This window comes from Magallana gigas, chromosome 1 (assembly GCF_963853765.1).
Source record: "Magallana gigas chromosome 1, xbMagGiga1.1, whole genome shotgun sequence".
NCBI classification, from domain to species: domain Eukaryota; kingdom Metazoa; phylum Mollusca; class Bivalvia; order Ostreida; family Ostreidae; genus Magallana; species Magallana gigas.
In genome coordinates, this window is record NC_088853.1 from 6,781,337 (window position 1) to 6,801,040 (window position 19,704).

The window sequence follows — 19,704 nt, forward strand, 5'->3', positions numbered from 1 at the left end:
CAAGGATTATACTTAATTAGAATCATCACAAGAAACATTTAATTTCTTTCGTGTTCGGATAATTTTTTTATTACCTGATTATCAGCACTTACCTTGTAATTATATCTTAATTTGTAAATTATTTTGAAAAAAGAAATACATTAAAGGAAAAGTACATTTCGACACAAAATAAATGGGTAATTGTATTTGGCACGTTGACACACTTGCACAACAGATTTTGTTTGTGAATTACATGATTATACAATTTTATTATCATTGGGCACTATGTTCAACTCTGCCAGAATGAGTAGTGAACAATGATGATTCACGTTGTTGATGCACAAAGTAATAATTCTGATATCAATGAGTTGGAATTAAATGTTTTTCAATAGAAAACTATTAGAAGCATTGAAAGTATGAGAATGTAGAGATGATAAATGAATGAGAGAAAAATCTTATCTTTTGATAATATGAATTTTGTTTGTTTGATGTGTATGATACTGTTTTACGTTTTGGTCATTGAACTTCATGTTATTTTCATTTAATGCTAAATACCACTAGAAATAATCTGTGATATATGTTAGTTCTACCGCCTACTATTAAAGCTTTTGTTTCAATTGAATCAAAACTGCATGTTTGACTAGGTAATTACTATTGGAATCAATATTTCTTGACAGAAAAGAGATAATGCTTTAAAAATAGAAAAAATCGAAGTCATTTGAGTGTTTTACTATGGGAAGATTATACTTGGAATAAAAGAGTTGAGATGGACACGTGGGAGTGCCGACACACTGAATACAGTTAGCCAAAGGAAATGTAATTTAGGTTTTATCTGTGTTATCTGATAGAGATCTGTATAATCTTAAATACTCCAGTACAACAGTTGCATTTGCAGTAATTTTACTGACATCAAAAGATGAGAGGTATAAAGACTCTAATGTTCTTACACGGCTGAGGGCGACATAAGCTTGGCCATGTTCAAATATAGAGTTGTCTATGCATATAACGGCACTATCTAATGGTAGGCCTTGAATCTTATGAACAGTAGCTGCCCAACATGGTAACAGAGGAAACATTTCTCTGATTATATATCTATTTCTAACTCTGTCTTACTCTGTTAACACAGTAAGTACTATTATTTGAACAGAGCGCTTGAGGCAAATCTACAGAATGGTCAAAAGCAACATCAATGGTGTTTACATTATTGTCATTGGAATGAACACGAACAACAGTACCTCTTGCACCATTAACTAGACCATATTGTACATTTAAATTTCTTAGCAACATTACTCTTGTACCTCTTGAGACATTAAGTTGAATAGGAAGTCCACAAGCATTGCGATCATCCTGAGGTATCAAAGAATTATCTAGTACTGGGTTATGTGGAGTTGCATCATTATCAGAGAAGTAATGGTAAGCTTTAGCAAGGAATTGTTCATCTGGCAGCAATTGCTGCATTTTGTAATTATGCAATTGTACTTGCTGACACAAAGGAAATATATGTAAAAGGTCCAAATGTGTATTTTCAGAAATTAAACGACTTTTTAGTAATTTGATGTCATCTGGATTCAAAGAGGCTATACGAACTCTGTTTAATAATTGTGCAAACGAATGATCTGAAGATTGACGCATGTTTTCATTGAGAAAGAAGGGTGTAAATAAAGGCCACAATGTGGTGTGAGTGAAAGCAAATTTTGCACGAATTGGTCGCAACTGGAAAAAATCTCCAACAATAATATCATTTAGTCCTCCAAATGGAAGTTCATTACTTTTGATAGCTTGCAATCTTAAATGAATTTGCTCCAACTTCCTAGAACTAACCATACTAATTTCGTCTTTAATAAAAGTGTTGACAGAAGTAAAGAGACTTCTTAAAGATGAGAGAGATGCAGATGATAATGGATAGTCATCAGTGTGTTGATAATGCTGCACTGGCAATCTAAAAGCAGAATGTATGGTTTTACCATGAATATTGAATGCAGCAACTCCTGTTGGTGCAACAGTACAAACTGGACAATGACCACTTAATGTTGATTGACACAGAGTTATGTACTTAGTCAACAGGTTTATTAAAAAGCTTTTGCCAACACCAGCCCCACCAGTTATAAATATATGGAATACAGACTTTTGATGAAATTTTTGAATTACATATCTAAAAACTTTTGTTTGGTCTTTAGTCATTTGTTGTGAAGTAAGGCGAAATGTTCGGTCAGAAACTGAAGTTACCATTTCATGCCATTGACGCTCTGCTGAGAAAAGTTCTATGGTTCTTGGAAAGTTATCACTTACCGAGTTATTTAGAACACTATTTTGGCTATCAGAGACACAAGGCTTGTCTGTCAAAATTCATATATTTATTTAGGAAAGCTTCCTTACTATTTGTGAAAGGGTATATTAAATTTTCATCATTTCTATGAGGCAAGTACAGTTGTAAAAGTGCATAATAATAATCGTCTGTTCCATAGGGAGGTTTTGTAACCCTAACTGTTGCAAATTTGGCACGTTCAGTAATGAAAATGTTTTCAGGTAAAAATAACCTGCTTTGTTTTGGGGATTTGCCTTGAAACTTTGTATAAGCGAATGAACCTGAAAATAGACAGATTTTCAAGAGCTTCTGGGCGAGCATAATAATAATCAAAAATATTATAGTCAAATACATCAGTTGTGTTGGCTGATAAAAATTGCAACTGCTGTTTTGACTTCAAACGCTTGAATCCTTTTTCTGGTTTACATGCAATAACACGCACAATCTCTCTGGAGTACCAAACAAGTTGTAAATTTCCAATACGGTATGCTGCCTCTATGTTTTAATATGCAAAATCCTATTTTAGAGAGACGACTACGCATAGATGGTTCAGCATTAGCAGTATTCATGTTAGAGGGGGTTTGTGCTAAAGCATTTTTTAAAATATTGGGCTCGGCTCGGCAAACATAACTGCATATATAGTATGCAATGCCTAATGGGCCACCAACCATTTGAATATCCATATTTGCTTGCCAATGTAATAGAATACAAGGATTATATGCATTTACCATGCAATCTGGCTCAGTACGTCTAGTTTCATAAAATCGTCTAGAACCAGAAACATTTAGTGCAGGAATAATTCTAGTATTCTCGCAAGTGGTATATGGAAATGAAAATCTACATTTGTTTCTTCTTTTGCATGTGTTGCAATGATTGTGTATTTGTAATGATTTAACTAAAGGATACAAGGATGTATTATTTTTAGGTATTGTGGTATGTATGGTTCTGTTTATATAAGCAATTAATTCTGCAGGAGAAGCAGTTTGCAAGGAAGGAGCATTTTTCACCCAAAAGAATATGTGCAAGTGTGGACTTCCTCGTGACTGAAATTCAACACGTGCAAAATAATCAACAATTTCTCCTAATGGTTGTTCACCTGAAAGCAACACATGATTCAATAATGCCTTCCACCTTCTTTCAAAATGAATAGCTGTAATCAGGGGGTTTTGTTGAACAGCTTTTGGTAAATTTTCTAGAAGAACTTTCAAGGTTTTTGCGAGCTCTTTCCAATGGTAATCATTAGCAGAGAGAGTCATGAAAAGTGTTGGACAACCCAAATTTTTTAGCATAGCAATTAAATTGAACAATACATCTTTCCAGTATGCTGCAGTTCCACGCATTGTTTTCATAAACATGTAAGAATTCTGAAGTATATCTGGATTTGTAGAAATGTGATGAATATCATGAAGATGAATAGGTCTTTCAGTTTTTCGAATTCTCATGTACACAGATATAAGTTCAAACAATCTGTTTCTTTCAAAAGAACCAACTGAAGAAAGAAGATAAGAAATATCAGAACGCCATCGTTTATCAATATTATATAATTTGGCTTTGTAGTACTGAAGAAGTGTTAATTTTTTGTGGCGGGGTATGTAAAGCCCGATTTTCCATATGGAAATAAAGTAGGAAAAGCTTATTCTTCACCATTGGCAATCTTTGTTAAATTTGTAAAGTTTTGTGCTAGAGGTAACATATATGGTTGTTGGGATAAAAAATTACTTATACTTATATCTGGCATTGTAGTATTTAAATAAATTGTTCCAAAGTCCTGAAACTGAAACTGGTCCATATTTATAGAATTATAACAAGAGTTTTGTGATGAATCATACCAATCTAAAGAAATATCAGAATATAAAGAATTATTAGCACACAGTCACCTCAAAGCTTTGAAAACTTTTGTTGGATTAATTACAGATGGTTTGCTCAAAGATGATGGAACAATAATAGCTACATTAGAAGATGCACAGTATCGTGGTAAATTATGAGCCATCTCAAAAACTGGCAATGGTAAATGTACCACAAGGCCCTTCACTCCTAACTGGCCCACAGGGAAAGCTGGCAAAATTAACAAAGTGAAAAAAGTATTTATTTTTGAAATGCATCGTTTTTCTGCCAAACTGAGGTCCTGCAATATTTGTGGGATATCTCCAGCATTCAGATTATTTAAAATAAAATCCAATGGTGGAAAGGCATTTTTTCTCAGTGAAGATTTGCACCAGCTACACAATGTGTCGCCTTGACTCACATTATAGTTTGGATATTGATCTGAACTTTTATACACTTGCTTTTTAAACAAGAACCTATTACATACTTTACAGGAAAATTCTGGTTCCATGTTAATGTAGTCTCTATATGCTTTTGACCATATACTTGTTGAAACTTCATGACTGTTACACATGTATTCATTCTGTGTTTGAATGTTTACTGTAGGTGATATAGTCTAACACATATCTAAAAGAGGTTGGTGAGGCAATTGAACAATAGGACATATGTTTGATGTATTAAACTCAAAGTAATTTAAAGACAACGAGTTGTTATAACAGATATCATAAGATATAGGAGACGTTGAAATATGTTTGGTTTTTTTGCAGGCATTTGTGATGAGTAAGTGTGGTTAAGGTTACAACGCTTGTTTGAATATCTCTGAAAATCATAATGATTACATGAATGGTCTTCAAAAGTAGAGTTGAAGTTGGATGCATTCACACATAACTGTGTGTTGGAATCGTGCATCTTTTGTGTTGAGCTTGAGTAAGTGTGATTAAGGTTGTAATATGTGTCAGAAGTTTGCTGAAAATTTGAATGGTTACAAAAATAATCTTGAATTGTACAGTTGAAATTGGATGCATTCACAGATGACTGTGTGTTGGAATCGTGCATCTTTCGTGTTGAGCTTGAGTAAGTGTGATTCAGGTTGTAGAATGTTTCAGAAGTCTGCTGAACATATGAAATGTTACAAAAATGATCTTCAATATTTAAGTTAGAAGTATTCATATATGTTGGTGTGTTAGAATCCCATTACTCGGCAATGGGCAAGGCACATCTTGTAAACAGTCTGTCATATCTGATAATTGTGATGAATCAGCTATAACTGTTTGTGTAAAACTGAATGCTGTTACTTCAAACACTTGATTTAAATGTCTTCCTTGTAAATGTTGCAAGATTTGCAGAACAGTAGAGAATTCCAATAGAATTGCATAGCCATTAGCATCTGTTTGTCCACTTTCATTACAAGCATGCGAATCAAATAAATAATAAGAATTTGACACTTCATCATAAAATAAAGCAGTAGTATAAAATATCAAATGTTGCTAACAGATAATTAGATCCAGAAAATCCCATTAACAAAGCTGTTTGCAAATTATGACTACCTGCATATGGGTTACTCTGTCTACCCACAACACCAGAAAAGTTTTGATGTGGTGCAATTATATAGTCTATTTTAGAATTCAGAAAATTTGATATAGATTGTGGAATTTCGTTATGCTGCAAGTTTCTTGGATGTGCTAGACATTGGCGATTAAGAATAGTGTTTTCATATTCATCGTTCCCTCTATATATTATATTATCAATATCATCAGTTGTCCAAAGACTACCCAATTCGATCGTCGCCAAACTAAGGGCCAGAAAAGCAATGGCAGTACACTGTCTACCGGCAAATTCCCCGGAGAAATAGGGATATCCTTTTTTTTTTAAAGAAAAACGAAATTGTCATCGTACAGTCTATCTATAGTAGTTTTCCCAGAATGCCCGACCGTGAACTCGAGCATGCGTATTTCAGAGGTATAGACTAACGTAGAGCGCTAGCAATAAAACACTGTAAAATACTTTATTGTCAAACGTATTTTTAATTATTTTTCGGACTTCGAAAATCTTTATCATAAAAACAGCACTTGGTGCAGCTCGCTGGCTGATTTGATTGACAGTTAAAGTACATGGACTCTGACTGAAACGTCTTTGTTGGATTCTATCACAATGTGCATTACTTAAAACGAAAACATATTAGTGTTTTACTGATGAAATGCACCTGCTCTCTCTATCTCTCTCTCTCTCTCTCTCTCTCTCTCTCTCTCTCTCTCTCTCTCTCTCTCTCTCTCTCTCTCAGTTTTTTCAAACAAATGATGTCTAAATAAACTGTTTGAAATGTCCAATAAAGATGAAGTCAAAACATTTAGAACAAGACGGAAAAAAATCTATCAAAATGTTTAAAATGTCTGATAAAGATGGAGTCAAAAAACTTTGAGACAAGATCATGAAAGGAACTCTACCTAAATGTTTAAAGTGTCTTATTAAGATTAAGTCAAAAAATAAGACAAGATCGAAGGACCTTTATATACCGATCCACTGATTCTACGATTCTTCTATAAAAATGAAAACAATAGGAACGGAAGTGTATAGTTTTGGGTAGTGATGGTTGTCGAAGCAAAAAATAAATAAAATAAAAAACAAATAGAAGTTCGAAGCAGATTAAAAAAACACTACAATAGCTTGTTTTTTTTAAATTGTTATATATGATTGGTTATTGCATTTTCTACCTTATATGAAAAATACTAAATCTTATAGTCTTGTTTTTAGTGGGGCCATCAATACTAAAATGCACCAAATTTTGCTATAAAGAACTATGTATGATATGGGCCTAAAATGGCCCCCTAAAATGATCATCATCAATTTACTGTAATTCTTTGTTTTCTATGTACAGATATATATGCCATGTTTTAAATAATGTTCATTTTGATTCAACTGCCCACAATTTAGAAATATGACATCGTAAATACAACCTTTTCCCTTCTTTTCTGCATAACAAACTATTTTAACCAGAGATGTATCTAACCAAGGCTAATAAGTGATAACAAATTTGTCCTTGTTCAAGCATGCGCTCTATATTTCCCCATTCATAAAAAAATAAGATAAATGTCAACTTTTGACTGATTTTGATTGAGTTATAGAAATAGCGTCACTTCTGACGTCACATACTGCCAATGAATGCAAATAAATCAAATAAATAGGTGACAATATATTTTACATTAACTCCCCCTCTACAAGATACATGTAACATAAAAAAATTTTGTACCAGAAACACTTAAAAGAAATGGCAAACTATGGGTGCCAAATTGAACTCTTATCATATACATTTCTTTCATTACGAATAAAGATTGGTAAATTGGATTTATTCAGAAAATAAGAAAAATGTCCCCGAGGATAACATAATTTTGTGTATAAAATTTCAACGGTGTACAATTTTTACTTTTTCTTTTATATCATTTCTAATAAGGAACTCCTACAAAGCTTCATTTGATCATTTCGTCATAAGAGCGCAATGGCAAGACTCCCCTACCGCACAACGGAAAATCGTTAAAAAACAAAGATTTTCTTTAAAAATCTAAATATTTTTATCTGCATTTTGTTAAATGTGTTCAATTTTATAAATGACATCGTAAATATTTCATAAGAATATAAATCCACTGTATTATACCAGAATGCGCAAAAACATGCGCAATGAAAACTATAGCCGGCCTCCTTAAAAGAAACTGTTAGTGTTTTGATTCAGTCTTTCAATATGTCAGCGATTATTTTCGGTCTTTATCTCAACAGATATCCACCAGAACAATCTCGTAGATCTAAACGTTGCTTGTCTTGTAATCTGTTGTTTTTGGTGTTGATTGCTGTTTCTTTTACTTTGATTTCTCTTAATGTTTAAGTTTGTTTAAATAGCTAAATAAAAAAGGATTATCCTTGAATCCTCCACCCCCCTCCCAACACACACACACACACCCACCCCACACAAATTTTTCATTTTTTGTATTATTTTTAAAAAATAATTCATATTGTTCACCTGTGACAACCAACACCATTTTAATTATATGAATAAAAAATGAAATCATGAGCCTGCACGTAAGCTATAAAAGTGGTTTTCGCGTGTGAAAGTGTCTACTTTAATGAAATAAAACATCATATCGTAACGCATTTTAACGAGCATTCCATGTTTAGCGCACATTAGTGGCATCATTATGAAAAATTACGTCATTTTAGTGCCTGTAGGATGTAGCTAATAACATACTTAATACCTTGCACAATATCAATAACGCAGAGACGGTGAAAATATCGTAGATTTTGCGGCCAAATATTGCCAATAGCGTAACTTGTACCCTAAAATAAACCTCAGAATAGCTGAATAAATTGATGGGAAGCGACTTAAGTTTGTACAACATTTTACAATCCAGTGATGTTAATATATTTAAGCTGTTTTTTCCAAGATCCGTCCCAAATAGACGCAAATTGACTTGTCTATGAGTGGCGCCTCCTGATTTGCTATTTTAACAGCATTTTCTCCACAGGAATGTGATGTTTCCATTGTGTTTCTATAGGATTCGCGTACCCAAACCATATTTTTAGCATGTTAACGTAAAATATAGTTTAGCTTCTTTTTTTCTCTAACGTCTTTTTTAAATGAAATAACTAAAAACCACTGCATTCTAGTTTCAGATGATACACCAAAATACAATTCGAGACAAATTGATTCGACTGAATCACCAACTGGAAAAAGGAAAAATCCATTTAAAGGTTTCTCATTAGCATGGAAACTCTTGCGAAGAAACTTCACCAGCCCTGAGGAAAAAATCATTAAAAAAGTTTTGATAGGATATAAGGAATCGAGACCATATGTTTTAAATCCAAAATACTCAACTCCTACTTCACTTCCGTTGTACTTTTATTTTGGATACCAGCTTTTGCAAGAATATAATAAAATAGTCGAATGTGGACCTGTACGTATGTTTCATACATTTATAAAGTTTTTAAATCATAAGCTGAGGCTTTGGTAAAAGCAATCAGAAATCAATTCTTTTTTGGCGTTCAGCGAATGTATACTCATCTTTGTTGCAATGTGAAGAATGAAAATAATTACTCTAAATTGTGTCACGTGATTGTGCTAAACTGTTGTCTGATGTTAGGAAAATCTTTCTAATTTAAACGTAGGTTCTCCTTTTGGAAGCTTTAAAGGCGAATCGATGTGATTACGTGAGGGTCTTGATAGATCGAGGAGTTCATCTCAAAATGATTGACTTACCAGGACTCTATGAACAGGTCAGATATGTTCCGTTGAAATGCAAAAATGTTAACCTATCATATTTGATTTGTACGATTTATGGAGGAAATTTACTTTTAAACAAGTTAGCGTAGATTTGATTTAGTGTATTTTTAAATGTACCTGTTTCAACCCAGTCATGCATGCGAACATTAACAATGTGCCTGATTTATCTGGAGTCGCTGTCCATCTTATACTCTCAATGCAAAGACAAATAATATACGTTATGAGTACATATCAAGATTTTTTTTCAGACTGTAGCATGCAAAAAATGTGATTTCGAAGAAAAGGATTGTCTCCACATGCAATGGATTTTAAAAGTATGATGACAGATTTGTTGCAAGTTGAATATCTTTATTAAGTTTATTGCTTATTAAAAGGATGTTTGTTATTCTAAATGCATTTATAGAGACATAAAAATTGTTATAAAAATTCTTATTTTATAACTATATAACATAAAAGTATTTTTTTTTCAAAAGCAAATACAAGAAACTCATGCAAAACAATTATGCCATGAATTCAAAGATATGAAGAAAAAACAAAGAGAGAAAATTAGTGAAGCAAATAATGATCTTAATAAGGAGAATGATGATCTTGAAAAGAAGACAACAAAATTATCTAAGTATGTGGCAGATGCAGCTACAGGATTATGTCGCAAAATGCTGCGATACAGAGGTAAGCAATCATTTTAAATGTGAAATCAGACTTGATTCATTTATGACATTTTTTCCGATTGTGTGTAAATATATGCTATGTGTACCACGCATAACTCCCTAAAGTCTACATTTGCATGCATGTTACTTTTTAACATCAATTCTCTGTAAATACCAAAAAAAACTTGGCAACGCACTATCATGGAATTAAATTTTATCTCATCGACTTGAAAGAATGTTCCATATGAAGATTCTCTGTGGGTATATTTTTGACAGTTCATACTCCGTTTCCATTGCAACAATATTAAAACATTTTCCTTCTGGTTAAAATGTCATATAAAGTACCATTACATAAATATGCTCATATGCTCCCTAAATGCATGAAGGATTGATCATGACATTGGTTTAACTTCATAAGCAAGTAATTAATGTACTTGTACACATAAATTAATTTCAGTGAAATGTACAGATAACAATACCATCGGTTTGTGTTTCATAGATTTAGCTTATAAAATAGTGAAAAACAGGCACATTAAATAATATCAATTAAATTTTAAGCAGGCAATTGAAAGCTCAAATAAACACATTTTTAATAAGATAAGACCTTGGCTAATAAGTACAACCAAAGTTGGCTTATGTATATTCACTGGCTTTCAAATAAAACAATTTGAAGATATTGCTTTTCCACAAAATCCAACTTTAAGTTACTTTTCTTTGTTGATTCGTCTGTATTGAAGTACAAAAAAGACGTCACAACAACATAGCAAAAGCAGACGTTGGAAAACATACATCAAATGGGGTGGAGAAAGCATGTGATTTAAGTTTTAGTGTATTTAGAGTAGGTCTCTAATGAATTGGTAAATATTAAATGAACAATGATCAATTAGGATTTAGCTTACCGATCTGTGCTGTATTCAAACCGTTTGTAAACATGCGACTGTCTTGTGCAATTAAAACAATCTTAATAAAGTGAAACTGACAGAAATTTCCTCTACATAAGTTTCGGTTATCTGACATACGAATCCAGCACTCAACCAAGGAAGATAATGAGCTACCAACCTGCAACACTTATATAGAAATGCAATACAATTAAACACTCCCACCCCGGACTGATGGTGTGTCCAAGATGGAAAAAATTGCAGTGTGTACTCTTCCAGAGTTTCAAGTCATGATGAGCATAGTTTTGAGGATATACTTTTCCGTACCTATACCGATTACAGATATCCATCATTGCCATGCATTTTTAGTGAATGTCAGAACTTGTGTCAGTGATGTGGTTTAATTAAATTGACCCAATTTTTTTTAAATATATATGTTTAAAATACCAGACCTATATCCCCATTATGTAGGATTTGCTCATTTTGAGAACCCTAAAAAACAAGTGAAAAAATTGGATCATAAAAATTCAGTCTGTCGAGATAAGATGCAGTCCATAGCAGGCCTTAATCCAGTTGATCAAGGTATGTATATTCGCATCCAAATCAGATAATTTTCAACTAATCTTGTAGTCTGTTCAAGCTTCCATCCTTATTGATTTCCTTAATGAATACACTTCAGGTCTAAATGTACAGAGTAAATTTTAAAAATCAGGCATCAAATTTCCTTGGCAAACCAAAAAAAAAAACCTCTCCAATTATTGACAGTATCATCCAAGTCCTTCATGTTCTTCGCAATGTGAAATTTCAATGGCTATTATTTTTTTTAAATTGATAATCTTAGGTTATCTGTATATTGATACTTAAAGTAATAGAAAATACCCCCCCCCCCCAAAAAAAAAAAAAAAAACAAAACAAAAAACAAAAAAAAAACGTTTTTCACCTTTTTGATTTATATACTACTTTTGCATCATGTTATATTTCATACCTAAGTTGTTTTGGGGTTTGTGGATTTTTTATTTGAGACTTCTTAATTAAGCAAACAGTGATGGAAATACAATTTGGAACGAACTACTCAATTTAGATTAAATAGTATATGTAAAGTTAACACCATTAAAGTAAAGGTAAAGGTAATTTGGGAATGTTTAAAATGTTTCATTTTATTATAAATTTGCTGTAAATATATTTAAATACAAATGTAGGAGTATGTGTATGCTGCAGAAATAAATGAATTTGGCTCTCATCATCACAACAGAGTCAGTCGAAAGGAAGACATAGAACAGAAAATGTGAGTTGATGATTTTAAACAAAATGAATCAAAAAGTGATGTCACATGTAGATATTCAAATTAGCTGATAGTATATTACATGTATCAATCATGCAGGGATCAACAGTAACACTTGTCCAGATGCTGTGTCCAGCTGATTTTGTAATTGTATTTGGACAAGTCAATCTACACAAACACTTGTCTGGTTTACAATTCATTTTTCTCGAACAATTATGATACGATGATATACCTCATAAAATATTATGAAAAATTAAACATTTTTTTTCATTGATTGGAACATATCAAACGTTAAGTATAAAAAAGAAATATGAATTATCAGTAAAGGTTAAAAACCTATATCCAAGCTATATAGTAGCTTAGTAACTAAAACAAATGTGCTAAATCTACTTGTCCGTGTCATATCACTAGAACACACAACAGATTGAGTAGAATATTCTTCTCTTGAATGATATTATATACAATAGTAAGATATGTTTTAAACATGAGTATTATTTTTTCTTTATTAAGATTTTTTATACTGACCCAGTACTGATATACACTGTATTTCGGTGCGTCTTTTTACCCCAATGAACCCCAATGATACCCCAATGAACCTCATTTGTGTAACATGTTGTTACATAAAATTCATTAAGTGTATCAATTAATAACATACTTAGTATCATTTGGGTATTTCAAAGTTCATTGGGGTATCATTGGGGTATCATTGGGGTTCATTGGGGTATCATTGGGGTTCATTGGGGTATCATTGGGGTTCATTGGGGTAAAAAGACGCACCCCTGTATTTGATAACAGCAATAATAAATATTTTTTAATGAAATATTTTGTGACAGTAAATACTATGGAGACCAACCATACTCTTATCAATTTCTATTTTTTATTGCATATGCCATTCATAATTTTCCATGCTTTTCAATGACAAATTACAATTTATGATAGCTTTTACACAAGTAAGCAACTTGCCCAAAGAATATTATAATATATTTAGTATTATAATATATAATATTTTAGTTAATGTTAGGCCCTGTTATGCTATATCGTATTCAGTTGCAGTTGTTATTTTGTGCACACAGCTATAGACTAATATTCTAAGTGAAAATAACATTATACAAATATTGACTGGGGTTGAGGGCAACATTGATTATATTAGCCCCTGAGGGACGAAATATTGTCCGACGCGGAGGGCAATATTTTCGTCCCAAGGGGGAGCTAATATAATCAATGTTGCCCGAAAACACAGTCAACATTTGTTTTGTTATATGAAGAAACAAACCAAAATTTAAGAAAGTAATTAAAAACAGATCGCCGTGAATTTCTCTGCTCAACATTGAATTCACGAATTCAATATTGTGCAAAGTTTATCTCCAAAATATCCGCAGCATCAAACGGTCACTGGTGATATTCGTAAGAATTATCATACAGATGATCTACCTGATTTGAATTAAAAAAAAATCGCAAATCCTTATATCCGTTATGATAGCATTGTGCGTCCGTTGTTTGCTTGCCTTGACTGACTGTCTATTATGACGTCACCTTGTTTTGGAGTCGCGAAGAGTTATTTACGTCATCGTTTACGAATCAACAAATCAGAAGCGATTAATTGAAATAGAGGGAATATTCTCTAGGTATTATTCCTCGCCGGTCAATATTAAAAAAATAATGACCGGTCAATATTTTTCGGACGAGCTAATATTATAATTACTGACTATTCGTCTATATAGAGTAATATAGGGAGAATATACTACTGAGTATAACAATAATAAATATAACTTGATATATTAATTAAAATCCATTTCCTCTTTTTCTTTTTTTTAAATTTTGTACATGTAAACATAAATACATTAAGATTTTGCTTTTATTTGAACATGTATGTTGTGGTATTTATTGCGAAGTGCATACAATTAAATGATTTTATTTAATGATCGTTAAATGTTATATTTTACTTTTTCAACATTGCAGAGTGTTGAGGAAAATGACCAGAACAGTCCACTAAATACCTGGACCAGCAAGGCAGTCTGACTTACAATGCTAGATGAACAAATAATGAACAAACTGAACTCGCTAAAATATTGAGCAATTCAACATTAATTAATTGTCACTATGTTTTGTATTTTGATTTTTTTATTCATGATTTGGAATATATTTTGACTATTTATTTGAAGAATTATTTATTAGTTTTTAAGTAAGTGTTGATTTTTATTTCTTGAGTTGCATCGAAAAGATATATCATTTTCCCCTTGTGCTGATATTTATAGTTATATGCCCTTTATCATACACAAAACTCAACTAAAGCTTTTTGAAAGTGGTAACAATCGTAAATATTGTCATCTATTTAAGCAGTTAACCTATCTTATTAATGGAAAAATATCTAAAAACAGCATTTCATGCCATTATTATTTGTTAAGACTCATTTCATAGGGTTTCCTGGATGAACTTATATGCCCTTTGCCAAAAAAAGATATAGAAACAATTCTTATAAAGCCAAATTAAATTATCCTGATACATTGAATTTAATTTAAAATATTTAATTACTTTCTTATTTATTTAAGCAGGAAAGGCATTTTAAAGGAGTTTTATGATCAACTTATTGTTTAAACACTATTTTAATTTTTTTTAGGGGGGGGGGGGGTGGGAAGGTGTCAAAATAATAATATTTGGAAGTAAAATAAACAAAAACGAAAAAAATACCCGCTCTGGTTTGTATAAATAATATATAAAGATAATGTTTTAAAATTTGCAATTGATTTATTTTTTTTATGCCTGCAGTTTTTGAGAGACTTTAGAAAATACAGGGTGAAAATTGAAATATCAAAATTTAGAATTTTTAGCCATCTTTGAGCCATCAGCTTTAAAAAGAACAAGGTCATTGAGATTGTTTTCTCTTGCATAATGTACATCTATATTTGTACTATGTAACGTATGTGTGAAATATCTTGATAATTTATAAATAAGCTTGTCCTGTGACTTTGAGTTTACCTTATTTACCGACTTTAAAACTGTGTATTTGGACCATAAATGAATGAAATTGGTTACCATGGCAACCAAGGTAATAGGCATTGTTTTGATGGTGGATAATGTGTAATCACCTGAGAAAGTTTCATGGAAATCTGAGATGGTGTGTGCCATGACCCTATGGTAATATTTTGGTCTTTACAGAAAATTGATGTTAATTCGGAGAACTTTCACGTGATTTGAATAATTTATATTATTATGTATGCTTTAAGCACATATACATTATTCCGCCTTGTGCAATAAAAACCAAACTTTTTGTTTATATATCAAATTCATCCCCGATATACATCGGCTATAATGACGTAAGCATCGTTCAATTTTGATGCCCGGGTAAAACCTTAAATGATTACTTCAAAGTTAGCCTGCGCCTTGTTTACAATTAAGTTTGGAAGTTTTAACACTTAGTTTACACTCACTACACTTTCAACCATTTAAAAAAAAGGTGTGTTTTTTTGTGTAAAAGATAATAAAATAACGACGTGGCATTATTATATTGCATCTTATATTATTCTGTGTCTTTAAATCTACACCTTGCGCCCGTGATTATCGGGATAACATGGCGATTCTATTCCATCCTATGTAAACCCCCCGAGTCTAAGCAATTTCATATTGATATATGGCAGCATCAACTGGATAATAAAAGATACGATATAAAAATTCCATGCCAAAATATATATATCACACTACATTATATTTATTGTGATTAAACGAATGTTTGATTTTTAATCCAGAATACAATACTCAAGAACAGTCTCAACAAAAGCCAAACAATGGGAACGACGAGTCTAAAGATGCAGACATTTCCGACATTTTACTGTGGGCTATTTTTGCGAATCGAAAAGATATCGCTGAAATTTGTTGGCTGAGAGGAGATAATCACTTATGTAATTTTTTTTTTTTTAAATATGCAAATTTAGATAAGTTTGAATAGTTTCATCAGGTGTAGGGGCAGCTAAAAACAGTTATTGTGAAAATATAACAAACCCGCTATCATGATTAGGAGAATGTCCTATTCTTCTAACAGCCTGAGCATTGAACAAAGATGTACTTTTTGAGGACAAAAGGTGTTTAAACGCTATAAAATAGTTCATTAGAAGCTGTAAAATTTATAAGATATTGAAAACTTAGAATATATATATATATATATATATATATATATATATATATATATATATATATATATAAAGTGATCATATTTTGTATCCTTGTGTCGAATTATAATATTTTTATCGAGAATCTATGAAACAAATTCATGCCACAAAAAACAAGCTTGCCATACTGATATACTGTATCATTGCGTCCTGATAGTTGTAGCACATCTATATTGATTGCATTCTTATGAATATATATCTTAATATAAAGTAATTTTTACATACGCTTAAATATTTCTTTTTACATTTGCTGTTGCTATTGTAAACCTAACATGATTAATTTATTGCTAGTGACTGGACTCGTCTGTTCTGCCATCCTTCGCAAACTTTCCAAGAAAGCCAACAATGTTAAGGAACAAGTTTTATCAAGTGATTTAGAGGAACACTCAAAGTAAGGAAACTTTGAAAGCAATATTTAAACAACTATGCTTGGAATAAATACACAGTTGTCAAAAAGCCATATTTATCATTTCAATCAGTATTTTCTTTATTAAAAGTCATTTTTTTTTCTTTTTGTAAATGAGAAAACTGAAAAATGAAAAATATTATATCTTAATCATATATATATATATATATATATATATATATATATATATATATATATATATATATATATATATATATATATATATATATATATTTGTTTTCCCTTGGACTGAAATGTCACATTTTCATTGGTTTAAACATAGCACGTGATTGCCTCATATATCTCTATATTTGTTCTGTGAGAATTAATATTAGGCAATATGGCCATCATTGGTCGACGCTTCGCTAACTCATTTCGACATTTCATGGTATTTAATACATAAACCGCATGCCGTAAGTTCTTAAAGTATTTGGAGTAGTTGCCCTTTGAAATTATTTAAAATTAGAGTAGTTGCCCTTAGAATATTGACGTCACATTGTTTTGTCTGGAGCAGAACAAAATGGCAGCGTCGAAATTTGCTCAAATCTCTGCAGAGAAAAGGGAGAAAACATTTAAAATTGAATATCAACAAAACATTGTAGGTAAACATGGGTGAAGCAAAGATTTTTAAAGAGTATTTGAAAGGTGAGATTGAACATTTTGAAGAGTTTAAATGAGTTAAATTGGACGAGATGTTAGGCATCTTATACATGGCTGTGCCATGATCATCGCTATTTGTGAATAAATATGTCGCTTAATAGTCCTCGGGGAAAACAAAACACTTATTAGGTTAGTTACTGACTCACTACGGAAATATATTGGGTTGATCAATCTCATAGACGACTCGGCTTCGCCTCGCCATCTATGAGATTGATCAACCCAATATATTTCCGTAGTGAGTCAGTAACTAACCTAATAAGTAATAATATATATATATATATTCAGCAAATCCTTTTTCTTGGTATCGGGGATGAATAAACACAACGAATAAATCAAATGCTCAAACAACTTTTATCTATAGCGATTTCGCCCTACCGTGCCCTTCAGTAGATTTAAACAAATTAAACAAGAACATTATGACGTCAATCTCGTGACGTTAGGTAGGCAACGTTATACAAACAAAGCGTTGAAGACATGATTATGACATCAAAACATAGTGACGTCAAAACATTATACAGTGCATAAAAAGAGTCAACACAATTACCGGTATAATGATAAAAGTACAGTGTCTATTGTACATAATTATATACATGTATATATATATATATATATATATATATATATATATATATATATATATATATATATATATATATATATATATATATATATATATATATATATATATGTTAAAGAGACATTATATGCAGATGTTAAAAATACATAATATTAAGAATTTAACTAAGGTTTAAAAAGTTTAACAAAATGATTTTCTTTAGATTAACGAACATTTTATGAACAATTGCGTAAAGATAAAGAAAATCATTTTGTTAAACTGTTTAAACCTACGTTAAATTCTTAATATTATGCATTTTTAACATTTTGTTTACAATATTTTGAACTTTATAAACCCATAAACATCTTTCATTCAATAGTGCTTGATCTTAATAAACTGGAATGCTTTCCAAAAAAAAAACAAATAAGAAAAAAGATCATGAAAATGAATCGCAAAATGGTATTGTGATTATTTTGTAGAATGTTTGAACGACGATGCATAGGCATGATGGACAGTATGTACGAGGAAGATTCAAAACACGCAATAAATTTAATGGATGACGAAGCCGTTGTGTGGGGGATTTATTCAAGCCCATTAACATTTGCTTACGAGAATTTTATGTATGATATAGTTGCCCACACGTCTTCTCAGAAACTTATGAACAAACAGTGGTACAACAACCTGGCACCTGACTTAAAACCATTCCTAAAGGTAATGGTCATGTCTTTTTGGATACGAGACAAACGATTAATTATGAATTATTATATATGTTTATTTTTTTTTCAAAATCTAATCTATTCTAATTTTTTTTATTTTAGTCTGCCTTCAAAAAGCCAAAACGTTTCCTTACTGCTCCACTAACGAAATATGTATTCAACTACGTAAGTTTAATTATGATAAACTAGCTTGAGGTGAAAAAAATATTTGATTGAAGAAAATAAAATAAACGTATTTTAATCTGCTTTTCAATATTTCAGATGATGTTTTTCTCAATGTTGGTTATGTACAGTGCATTTGTGCTTACAAGCATCAGCACGAAATACTACGTTTTGAACATAGGCCGATTATTCGAGTACTATGTCTATTTCTGGAGTGCAGGAGACTTCATTGAAGAACTCATCAGCTGTTTTGTATTCATTTGTTTTTCACCTCTAATACTTGTCTCAATATAACCAATACAAAAAATATTTGATAACAAAGCAACTATTTATTGTTCGCCAAACAATATGTATGATACGTTGATTTAAAGTAATATGAATAATGCTTTGTATTCGAATTGGTATAATTTGTTTTTCTCCCCCCCCCCCAAAAAAAAAAAAAATAAATAAATTAAAGCTGACCACAAAGGCGCAGATATCATCAGACGAAATACTTAAGAATTATAATTGTTCAAGTCGCATGAAAAATAACGTGTTTTTTAAATTACTACATAGGGCTATCTTGAGGCTAGAGGACGCTCTCACAGAGGTTACTACTCACGTATGAAGAGATATCTGTATGACTTTTGGAATGTGGTCGACCTATTATCCTATGCGTTGCTAATAGCAGCTCTTAGCGTGCGCCACTTTCATCCGTCTAAAAACTTTACTGTTGCAAGGCGCATGTTTTCTCTGTCTTTGCTGGTGATGTATCTGAGATTCTTGGAAGTTTTCCTTATCCACAGAAAATTGGGACCGACTCTTATTATGATAAAAGAAATGGTATATTTTTATGTTATATAAATGGGCATCATTTCGAG

At 31.6% G+C, this 19,704-nt stretch overlaps 1 protein-coding gene across 3 annotated transcripts in view; it reads left to right on the forward strand.

The window, feature by feature from the left end:
• LOC117687297 (transient receptor potential cation channel subfamily M member-like 2) overlaps positions 1-19,704 on the forward strand; it is a 42,275-nt gene that overhangs the window by 17,397 nt on the left and 5,174 nt on the right. For 2 of the 3 annotated variants that reach the window (XM_066081902.1, XM_066081893.1), the window contains exons 8-17: positions 8,762-9,048; positions 9,260-9,367; positions 9,623-9,688; positions 9,848-10,043; positions 15,925-16,077; positions 16,636-16,735; positions 18,446-18,677; positions 18,785-18,847; positions 18,944-19,096; positions 19,400-19,666. In XM_066081902.1, coding sequence (XP_065937974.1) covers positions 8,762-9,048; positions 9,260-9,367; positions 9,623-9,688; positions 9,848-10,043; positions 15,925-16,077; positions 16,636-16,735; positions 18,446-18,677; positions 18,785-18,847; positions 18,944-19,096; positions 19,400-19,666 — 1,625 coding nt within the window. The remainder of the gene's footprint in view (positions 1-8,761; positions 9,049-9,259; positions 9,368-9,622; positions 9,689-9,847; positions 10,044-15,924; positions 16,078-16,635; positions 16,736-18,445; positions 18,678-18,784; positions 18,848-18,943; positions 19,097-19,399; positions 19,667-19,704) is intronic. The other variant, XM_066081896.1, reaches the window with a different exon arrangement.